Source organism: Mastigoproctus giganteus, chromosome 1 (assembly GCF_048544385.1).
Source record: "Mastigoproctus giganteus isolate SK-2022 chromosome 1, ASM4854438v1, whole genome shotgun sequence".
Lineage (NCBI taxonomy): Eukaryota > Metazoa > Arthropoda > Arachnida > Uropygi > Thelyphonidae > Mastigoproctus > Mastigoproctus giganteus.
The window spans coordinates 153277987-153290201 of record NC_143575.1 but is presented as its reverse complement, the minus strand read 5'-3'; the positions used below and the strand labels follow the sequence as shown (position 1 = coordinate 153290201).

At 33.3% G+C, this 12215-nt stretch overlaps 2 protein-coding genes across 2 annotated transcripts in view; one reads left to right on the top strand and one right to left on the bottom strand.

The window, feature by feature from the left end:
* The window catches only part of LOC150091204 (transmembrane protein 19), a 256672-nt gene extending 245992 nt beyond the window's left edge, over positions 1–10680 (top strand). The window contains exon 7 of the mRNA XM_090374660.1: positions 10662–10680. The gene's annotated coding sequence lies outside the window, so the exon portion shown is untranslated. The remainder of the gene's footprint in view (positions 1–10661) is intronic.
* Positions 1–12215, bottom strand: part of Prosbeta3 (proteasome subunit beta type-3) — a 144891-nt gene that overhangs the window by 90294 nt on the left and 42382 nt on the right. The window contains exon 2 of the mRNA XM_090374676.1: positions 261–445. Coding sequence (XP_090230802.1) covers positions 261–445 — 185 coding nt within the window. The remainder of the gene's footprint in view (positions 1–260; positions 446–12215) is intronic.

The window sequence follows — 12215 nt, the reverse complement described above, 5'->3', positions numbered from 1 at the left end:
AGTATTATATTACTTTTTAATATCAACAGGGATCTTTCATAATGATAGCCTCAGGATACAAATGACTTCTGCCACATGAAAAGACTCCTTTCTTGTGATAAATTTTTCATGCAGCATATAAAAAAAATTAAGCAACTCATGTTTTAAAATTAGGCTAGAGCAAACTTTTGATTGCTATAAACAAACATGTTATGAACCACTAACTATATGACTAATAAAGAATTAAATATTACTTATTAAAAAAGATTCAGACTCCTTACACTGTGATTGTATCTGTGGCAAGTCCTGGTAATCCTAGATATAATCTTGGTCCCATTTCAAAAATCTTTTCAAAATCCATAGCGACTGTTTGTCCTCTAACTCCCAATCGACGATCAGCAGCAATAGCAACACAATCCTTTCCCTTCATTGCAATCACAACACCACCATTGTACGCAAGGATACTCTAAAAATAAATTTTTTGTATAATTATTTCAAATGTGATATATAACAACATTTTTCAAATTTTTAAAAACTAAGCATCCCCCCCCCCCAAAAAAATATTCATTTAACTTTAACTGAAACTTGTTCTGAGAACAGCACTATTAAATAACAAATTGGTTTGGCAAATTTAATTATATTCAACCTAAATTTAAATAATATTTAACTTAATTAAAAAATATTTAACTTAATAAAAAATGTTTAGAAACATATAATTAAATGTTTCTAAACATTTTTTTCTCATTTTGATTTGACTGCTGAACACAAAATGAAATCAGAATTTTTTTTTTATATATCACTTGATTCAACTTCTGGATCTGAATAGCAGAGAATTTCAGTCCTCTGAGCATAAATCAGATAATTGGTCTAACAGTGACAATCTATTAAAATTTTCAAAGATATTTTCATTCTGTCATCTATTATAAACTGTCTGCTATTCTTACTTGGAAACTAAGCTAAGACATGGAGAATATACTAGCAAATTAAGATAATTCATATATAAATGGTCATTATTTATAGTATACTTGAAATGGCCTTATAAAATGACAACATAAATACAATGTCAGCCAAATTAATAGTAACTCTTCCAATTTGACCTACTGTTTGCATTTTTTTTTTTTTTTTTTGGCTAAAGCTGTGGGCACTAATAAAATCCATATTCTTGGGTGATACTTGACTGGGGAAAATCTGTTTCAGCAATAATAAAAAATAAAAATTAGGCATATACAAGCTTCCACATAACAAGGTTCTTCTACAACATGATTGATAAATTGCAGAAATCCTTGCATAACACAACACAATCCTTGTACTTATAAAACACAGTTAAGAGAACTGTGGAAAACCTTGCATAACACAATATTTTTAAGCTTTTGCGCAGAGAAAACCTTGCTATTATGTTGGATATAATTTTCAACATTTCCATTCTTTTTTGTGAATCCTCGCTGACTCGCTAGTTATGCAAAAAAAATATTGGGAAATCCTTGTGTTAGGTTCTGTGCTATCGAACTTGTGCCTGTTTGATTGAGACCATAAAAATTGACTTCAAAGCGTTCAGTTTGCGACTATTAAGGTTTCTGTAAAGTTATTTTGGTTTTTATTTGACCATTTATAAATTTTTCCGAGTATGTATTACTAAACTTTGTTCTTAAGAACCGTATTGGAATAATTTCTTTGTTGAGTTAAATTTCACCCCTAAATTATGCCTCAGGAACTTAGGCATATGGGTTACTGACAATTTATTTAAAGAACGGTTTCTAAATGGTTTTGTGCCAGCTGTGGAAAACTATTTAAAGTGGACAAATCTAGATTTCAAAGTTTTATTACTACTGGATAGTGCATCAGGCCATCCAAAAGTTGAAGTAATGTTCCTACCACTTAATACAGCTTTTAATTCATTCAGCCATTAGATCAAGGCATTATATATAGCAGGGGTAGCCAACTTAATTTGTGATGCAATCTACTTTTTTTTTTTTCAAAATGTGCTGCAATCAACCATCTCAAGAATTTCATTGCACATGGTTAAAAAAGTTAACCAACACATATTGCAAAACGTTGTCTTTAAATTTAAATAAAATTCAGTATTCTTATTTTATTGATACGTATTTAAATTTTTAATTTATGTGAAGTTTGTGTCTTCATGTAATCTGCCAAGCTTTCAAAATCGGGAATATACTGTGATAAGGCGAACCATAAAGAACCTTCTGTATGCAAGTCCGTAAGAATAGAGCGATTCTTCATCTTTCTTTTTCTTTCTTTTTTTTTTTTTTTCAAATACGAAAAGGCCGATTAACAGAAATTTAAAAGTTCACTGCATTTATTTTACATTTGGGCACTTTTCTTGGCAAACACATTTCCAAAAGTCTTTTTCTGATGATCTGGCTTTTAAGAAGATATCATTTAACAATGTAATAATTTTGTTTTCAAGTAATAATTTCTCCATGTAAAAAATCTCAGCGATTTTTTTCTTCAATTTGTTTCATATCTAAGTCGACATTAAATGGATAAGAAATATATTGAACAATGTCTTCAATTGTTTCAAAGTCATCCACAACTTCCTCAATTTCAGAAACATATTTCTTACTATTAAAATCAAAAACAGAATATTTTAGTAAATGATCTTGCATATCTGCAAAATGATCAAATTTTTTTCCTTTCAGATCCTTAGCCATTGCCAAAAATTTATATTTATATGCAGATACTACTAATCATGTCACCCACATTTTTATTTTTTCCTTGTAATTCCAAATTCAGATCACTTAATTTACTGGTAAAATCAGCCAAAAAAGCCAGATCACACAACCATTCCGTATCTTGTAGCTGCTGATAATCATCTCCCCTTTGATTAACAATTTTGTTTTTAAATTTCATTCAGCAAATTTCAAAATCTCTGTAGAAACTTACTCCGACTCACATTTGTGTGTAATATCAGATCCGTTTCATTTTGAAAAGTCTCCTTTGAAGAGATTGTCCTCTGATGGAATTCACAATTTTGAAAGCTATGTCCATAACACTTAGAATTTAATCTTTTGTTGGATAACACTTGTTGGTGGTTGATACAGTGGTAACTCAAAAAATCTGGGAACACCATCCTTTTGGCACAATGCGATGAATCCGTTAAGATGCCCTGTCATTGCTTTGGCTCTATCTGTTGTTATTGATACAAGCTTAAATAGTGGTAATTTAATTTTTTAAATAAAATTTTTGAACGCGTTAAATATATCAAGACCTAGTTCTTTCTTTTAACAAAACCATACCCAGCAATTCTTCTCTAGTGGCAGAATCATCGAAAACCTTGGAATAAAATTGAGCTGTCTGTAGATTCATCCAGTTGTAAAGAAAAGGACACACCACTAGCAATATGAGCAAGCAATTGTTTGCTCACATTTTCTCAATGCTTCGCATCACGGTATTTCAAGATAATTGCAGATATTGAAAAGCACTTTTAATTTCATTTTTGTTCTTAAAATTTTCAAAAAGAGAATCTGTTATTTCTAAAAATGCATCTTTGATGAACTCACCATCAGAATTTTATTTTTATTTACTTAATTTATTTAATTTTAATTTTATTTACAATCTGCTTTAGATTGTAAAGTAGGTGTCACGAAGAAATTTTATTGTGCAAATAATCTGGATTTAAGTTCTTTTAATTTATTTTTTCTAAGGTCACTATTAGGCGGAAAATTCTCATTTTAAATCAAGGGATATTAAATTAACATATAAGTACTGTCCAGTTATTAATATTAAGTAAGCTAAATAAGAATTAGACACATACACTATGCTCTCCACAACATAACTGCATGAATTTTCACCTATGCAGTGGGGTGCATAATAATAATAACATATAGCTTTTGACTAATATTTTTTATATATGTTCAAAATTCGTCGTGATCAACAGAAATTAAAGCCGCGATCGACTTGTCGGCCACCCCTGATATATAGCTTTAAAATTCATTACATCAGGCAATCATTACAATGGATTTTGGAAAAAATTTATTCCGAACCTATTGAAGTGATGGAGACATGGAAACATTTTTCAATTGTGGATTGTACAGTATCGCAATCATAGCTTTATCGCTCAAAGAAGTAAAACCGTCAACATTCATTTTTACAATGTGTTGTAAAAATGTATGTAGGTATGGCCAGAGTCAGCTCATTCAGGTCAAACCAGCAGAAAATGGAATCAATGTGATAGAACTTGCTAAGTTGGTGTGAGGGGAAGGTTTTGATATGACTACTGAAGACATTCAAGAATTACTGGTAGAAAAAGAGACCGCAAAGGCTGGATTAGGTGGAAATGACATCGGAGGTAAACCAAATCAATTCAGAGGATGATAGTGCAGACGAAAATTCTGAAGTTCCAATTTTTACACTAAAAAACATACAGGAAGGCATAAACTTAGTCAAGCAATTAGAATCTTATTTTTTGAATGCAGATCCTTCAACTGAAAGGAACACAAAGTTCAAAAGGGAGCTACAAAAATTCTAGCTCCATACCATGCAATTTATAAAGATCTATCAAGCAAAAGCAAACAATCCCAGATTACTGATTTTTTAAAGAGAGTAGAAGATACAAGAAATCTAGATGTTGCAGAAGAAAGTTCAAAAGGTGAAGGTATTCTGCAACAGAGAAAAAAAGTTCTTGTTTGATTGTGCTTAGCAGCAATGAAAAGGAAGAAAATTAAATGAACATACATTATCTGATCTCACAGTTTGTAAGACTATTAGTTATTACTATTTTTAATAGCTTTTGGAACGTAATCCCGCCCCTTTTGTACTGGTTCTTAGTCCTGTATAACATGGTTTCGCAGTATATAGGAACCTAACTACTCGGTTATAACTGTTACCTATATTGCTAAAGGAGAAAATAATAACTAATAGCAAATTTTTTTATAAAAGGCAATGCTTGCTAATGATATTGAACAGATAACTGAACTTTTCATTTTCTTAGCATTTTCTCTAATTCATCGAATACTAGATTCATTTATGCTGAATTTCTTGGCCAATGTCACAACCTTTTCTCCATTTTCTAACTCCTTAATGAATTTTAATTTTTCCTCTAAATTAAATTTTTTTTTATTGCAGCTGTCTTCATTTTAGGCACTAATTAAACACTTTATGCAGAAAAGAAATATTAAATTAGCAAAAGCAATGCTTACTGATTAAAACAATTTATATTGCGCAGACAGAATATTTGAACAATTTACATTGTTCAAACATTCTTTCTGAACATCTAATGCAGGACAACTGATGAAGGGGGGTTCCCGAATTAGGAAGTTGTTTCAAAAATAACCCAACAAACACACCATCATTTATTGCTATGTTTGGTTATAAGAATCAATTCTGAATGCCTTTGTGATATTTTCTAAAGCACATTTCTGGGGGGGGGGGGGGGGGGAGAAATCACAATCATAAAACAATTTGCAGTTTCCAGTTAATTGGGTTTTTTGTTAGTGTACATACAATTATAAACGGGTAGTAGACTCAATTTTATTGCATTTGCGATAATATCGACAGCTGGAATTCTGTGGGATTTTACGATATTAAGGTGAAATGTGTTTTTCCCTTCACTGAAATCTACATCATATAAAAAACAAATTTCAAAATTCTCTTCATTCCAATTTTTTAAACTTTGTAAACTTGTTACTCCATATCTCACGTGCACTGTTGTTGTTGTTATTTGGTTTTTAGGAGCATTAGCAACTAAGGCCATATTGCTCCGGGAATATGCGGTGGCCATTCCCTGACCTTTCCGCATCCTCCGTATTTAGTGGCGACTGGCTCAAACCCCGGTCTAATCAAGAAGAGTGTGCTATGCACTGCTGCTCCTTCCCACCTGGCTACGGCAGTGCCTCTCACTCACTTGCGCATGTCATGGTAGCTGCAATTTGTGTATACAGTGTTCTTGTTATTGATTGACGGTTATCTTTTTTACTTACTGTTTTAAATTTCACAACCAAAAAAAAGTCAGTGAACAGAAATATCACATTACATTACAAATACAGTAGACTCTCGATTTTCCAGGATAGATGGTGTAAAAAAAAAAAAAAAAAAAAAAAAGATCTCGGATAATCCAAAAATACAGAAGTCCCCGACATACGTAAGAGATACATTCCAAGACTTCTTATGTAAGTCGAGTTTTGCATAACTCGGTAATGACTAATAATATATTGCTACTAATTATTATTGACAAATCTGAATTTGGTGCAATACTTGTTAATGTTTGACCATTTTCATACATCCTTATTATTTTAATTTTCTGATCCAAATCAATCACTTTCCTTTCGTTGGTAGATTTACTTGTAGCGTTGTCACTTATTCTCTTAGTCGGCACCATGATAACGGTCAAAATTAAATTTTCTGTTAAGAACTTCACGGGGTTAAGGCAAAAACTCACTATTATCATTATCACCCCACGCAAGCTCATATTTTACAAAAGCACATTTTTGGAGGTCACTACCATAAAACAATAAAAACAATTTGCACTTTCTGGGCTCTTCTGTTAGTGCATTTAATTATAAACGGGTGGTAAACTCGATCTTATTGCATTTGTGATAATACCAATAGCTGGAATTCTGTGGGTTTTACGTTATTATGGTAAAATGTGTGTCTCCTTCACCGAAACCTTCAGTCATATAAAAAAAAAGCATAACTAAAATTAAAAAATTTCTTCGCTTTCCTATTTTTTTGCTTTTTACTCCATATCTCACTCATGCAATTTGTGCATGCCGTGATCGCTGTTATTGATTGCTTATTATTTTTTTTTGTTTTAAATTTTACAAACCTAAAAAAAAAAAAAAAAATGGGTGAAAAAAAATTTATGTAAGTCCGAAGTTGCGAAGTCGCGGACTTGCTGTATCGAAAAATGTTCAGCAACTTACGTAAAAAGTATGGCGATAGATAAAAAACAAAAACTTACCGCGCACGTGTCCAATACGATGCTTCCCTTTATATTTTACGATGTCCATTTTAAATCGAATAGCTTCCCTTTATTTTTTACAATGTTACATATGGTTTGGTCACCAACATTATAATGGTTCATTAAAGATTTAACGGAGGCACCATTTTCAAACTTTTGAATAATTTCAAGTTTTTGTTTAACTGAGAGCGCAACTCTTTTGTGTTTACCCATCATTTTTGCGATTTCTAAACAAAAAAAAAAAAATTTGACATCCCTGACATAATGAAACAAAATTTGTCTTTTTTTCTATGCAATAGAACACAAAAATCAACGCGATGCACTAAAACAAACTAAACACTTCTCTCTTTTTTTTTGAGCAGCGGATGTGAAGACAGCAGGGGTTGCAGGATAATAGGTACATTATCTGTCAATGACGACTTATAATGCCGCTACTTGTTGCTTATTTACGACTTGCAAAACATCTGTTTATACCTATTCTAGTTATTACTTGAATTTTATGATTTCTGGTTGATTTTTTTTTTTTTTTTTAATTTGGAATCGAACTGTCCCGGTTAATCCGATCCCAGTAAATCGAGAGTCTGCTGTATACATTTAGTATGTATATTAATTAAGCTATATACGTAAGCATAAATTTTATTTTATTTTGCTAACCTATGGATAATATTCTTCAGATTTCACATATCATTTAATTTTGTTAATTAGAAGGTAATAAAGTGTAAATTTGCGATTTATATCTTTATTTTTATAGCCTGTGGATAATATGCCTCCAATTTCCACTTATTAGAATCACCCATTATTAATAGTCAAAATTCCATTCATAAATGTGATCACAATAACCAGCACTTACTGTACGTAGATGGTGTTGTTGAAAAATTGCACAGTAGTGAAACTCACCTGCAATCTAAAATTTTGGTAGTAAATACCTGAACACACAATAGCCAAACCAAACAAATTGAGAGATGGCTTATTATAAACACTTCAATAAACTCCAGCTAACTGAAACCCTCAAGGAAGCACTCCCTTTTCAATAACACCACAAGGTGGAATGATGTATAAAGTGTATATTTTTGTAATATGCAAGAAATGCTGTTTCAATATATTTTCCACCTATAGCAAATAAATGACCATGGCACCATACAGCTGTCGATGCAGGAAACTTATGGCAGTAAAAACAGCAACAAATGTAAATCATCTATGGACACAAAAAATAACTTATGGACATAAACAGACAATTTTCAAAATTTCTCACTGTCATAAATTGGAAATGCTTTGCAACATTTCCAGTTTGACCCACCATTCAGATATTTACTTGTTAATTAGGGTATCAGTTAAAAGTCAGTTTAGTCCTGTGTTAAGTCATGTGTCGATTTGATCACAGACAATATTTCAGCAATTCATGCTCTTCATCTACTCCATTCACACAGCTGAAACTCCCAATAGATGTTTGAAAATGTTTTGATTTCTCCTGAAAATTCCAGAAATCTTAATTATCACACAATTAGGGAAAAATTCATGAACTAAGTAATACCTAATTATATGCACGTGTTGACTGGTATATCACTTTCAGTTATTGATAGCAAATTGTTTACCATGGAAACGGAGGTGAATGATGCCCTTCTGTTTTTGGATATTTTGGTTCACCATACTGGTTCCTTGAGTAACTTGAGTTTATAGAAAACCTATGTGCAGGGGTCAATATACTACCTTCAAATCTGCAATTGCACCAGGGCATTTACACAGTATAGCTATGAACTTTATTTAATTGGTTTGATCACACTGTAGTAAACCTATAGAAAGGGAGGCTGAGTTGGTCAGAATTGGGACCAATTGAATCTGTTTGTCATGATAATCAGGGTAACAATCTGGTTGCCACTGCCTGCATTCCCCATCCGGGTGTACCCGCACACATTGCCAGGGTGCTGCACCAATACTGTATTGGTTGCATGCAGCTCCCTGGAAGGAAATTGCAATCGGTTTATCCAAGGTTAAACTGGCTATCCGATACAAATGTATGCCGAATTACCTGCCCAGATTGTGGGGTGTTATGTCAATCAAACCTAATGCAGATTGGGTATTAACGAACACAGGGAGCGACTATTCATCATGCTGATTTTGACAGCTCAGCCATCTCGGAGCATTACTGGCATGAGCAGCACTTCAACAACAATCCCCATTCCAGCATTGAAATAACAGATCAGACTGTTAATAACAGACAGATTCTTGCCATCTCTCATGGTTAGAGGTCCTCCATATAGCTGTGGTGGACTCTATCAATTGTAATGCTGGAACCAGTATATATCCCATTATGGAGGCTGTCATTTTACAATGTGATGAGAGGCAGTGAACTAACAACTTGCCTAATGTACGTCTCAAGTGCAGTCTACAGATGGATATCTGTACACATGTGCAAGGCTACCTTCTGTATTAGAGTTGACCTGCTTTCATAGGCTGCAGTAAGTTGACAAAGAGACTCTTCACCTCAAAAGCTGCTTGACCTATTTGCTTGATTTTATGCTTTTAATCCAACTTTGTATTTCAATGTTTTTAATTAATTTGTTTTAGTTTTAACACAGTCTAATTTTTAATTATATATTTTTGTTTCAAGAAACTTGGTTTTTACTTTATTTTATTTGTTGCCTCTTGAGGCAATATTGTTTTACTAAGTTGTTTACTCCTGCATGCTTTTGTCCAATTGGTAACACTAACTTTGTGACATCAAAGCATAGCAGGGAATCAAACTGTTGATGCACACGCTTCAACAATTCCTAAAGCAGGCGTCCACTGAACCACACAGTTTTTAAATTTGCATTTTGCTGACTGACAGCTAAAGGTAGTTTTAATTTCAAAAATTAATTAAAAATATATGCTTTTAATATAAAAAATGAAATTTTCTTGGATGCATTAAGAAAAGATTGAAATAAAAATATAGGATAAAAGCCTCAGACTGCAGGAAAATTTACAGACATTAAGTTATGTACAGATGCATCATGTCTATAAGCAGTAAATTAATTAAAGTTATTACAGTGTGGCATCATTTCATTACATATCATATTGTGAATACCTTCACACAAGTTGCCTATTCAGTTATACTTCGAGCAAGTAACACTTTCTCTGTTGGAGAAATAAGTCTTCTCTGTTGGAGAAGCATTTCTGCCCTGAATTTTGAAAGATGCCAAACACCATTTGGCATCTCTCATATTGCAGACAATATCACAACCAGGTTGTCAGCTTTTATAAGGTCATGGTACCTTCTCAACGGCCTCCGTAGCCGAGTGGGCAGGAGCGGGAGTGCAGTAGCACACGCTCTTTGAGTAGACCGTGGTTCAAGCCCCTGACTGCTGAATATGGTCGATCTGCCAACCCGCACTGGACCAGCATGGCAGATTATGGTCCATTTCCCTCAGCATGAATTGTTGAGGAGGCTTCCACCCTGCAGTGGGTTGATAATGGCTGCACTTTACTTTTTTACCCACTCAACCTCCGATGAAGGGTCAGATAGTTCTGAAAAACCATCTGGGTGTGGTATCCACTGAAAATAAGTAGCAATAGTCTTCTCTATTGGGGAGGTATTACTTATTCAAAGTGTAACCAAACAGGTAACTTGTGAAGACATTGACAATAGGTATAATGAAACAATGCCACTATAATAACTTCAATTAATTTACTGCATCTGCACTAGTTTATATGTCTAAAAAGATTGAAAATAAAAGTGGCATCAAAAAGATGGAAAATTAATTATTTTTTGTCAATTTTTCAAACCTAGGAATGTGGAGTCTAAATGGCCCCATGCAATGAAGAACAATTCTTTCACACCTGCAGATGAATTAGATAAAGAGCACACCTTTAACGGCAAGAACCATGAATTGCAGCCATTTGCGAAATTAAAAAAATTTTTAATGCTTTTCAAGTATTAATTTTTTTCTAAGACTCTCAGGCACACAAACATCTAATGGGTAACTCTTCCCAAGGCCGTTAGAGTGAATACCACTGTTCCAGGAGCACGTGCAACTCTAGGGGAGGGTATCAAACAATATGGTCTTTATTTTTTATTAAGTTTTAACTTTCCTTCCTTTATCTGTGATACTATGCCTTAAAAAAAAATAAAACCCAAATGTTTGTTATTTGGTCATTGTATATTGGACATAATAATATACAATGTTTAAGAACAGCATCTGAAATTATAAATTTTTTTCATATCTTACTGGATGTAAGATATTCCCTGCCTCTTTATTTCCAAGTGGTAATGACTTTCTAATTTCTATTGGCACTATTTTACATATGAAAGTCACTTATGTTTATCGACAAGTGATGCCACACTGCTGACAGTGTGCCGATGTTGTTTGTTCACATCCATTTGCATTTTGCCATCGCAAGTATTGGAATGCCTAGAGCAGGGGTTCTCAACCAGGGTGGGGGAATTTCCTCCCTGGGAATATCTCACATCCAGCAATTAATGAAAAAATTTACAATTTCATATGCTGTTCTTAAACATTTTAGGGAGGAATTTTAGGGTTTCAGGGAGGAATTGGGACCAGATTGACAGACTGATATTGAGATCAATATCTGTAATAAACAGATCAAATCAATTTCAAATGCAGAAAACACAGACATCCTACTACAAGTTTTTAACTATCATTCTAACCCACAGTCAAAGCTGGCATAATCAAGGGATTAATCCTCATGGCATTAAGGATCTGCACACCTGATACCAAGAAATTCAGATTTTAAAATCAAAACTTCATGCAGCTTATCAACAAAGTTGATAAGCTACATGAGGTTTTAATTTTACCAATCAAACACCAGCTCCTCAGACCTTCACTTTATATTCTGTCATGCTAATGGGAGTGGGGGGGGGGAGACAACAAATTACACAAAAAAAAAAAAAAAAAAAAAAAGTCAGATTGCAGACAAGAAATTAAAATAAATCCATGCTCTTCCAATCAAACCTTCCCCAAAACATAAGCCATATAGCCCACCGGGTGGACTGTAATTGTGGGAAGTAGTACATGGGGTAGATGCTTAGGAAAATCCAACAAGAATTAATGAATGTCAATTATACTATACATGGAAATTTGCAACAAAAGTAATACAGCTCAGATTCTTGGTGCAGCCTGCTTTGAACAGAGCTCTCCTGATTGTGCCTATCCCACAGCCAATCCAACAGATGACACCACTGAAGCAAATGATCCCAAGAACCTCATTCATGTAATTTCTCTGATAGCATGTTACAAATCAAAATGTAGTCAACATAATTTGAAATTAAAAACTGTAAATGCTTTTTAAGTTTTTAATCCTAGGAAAAGGAGTCAGAGTTATG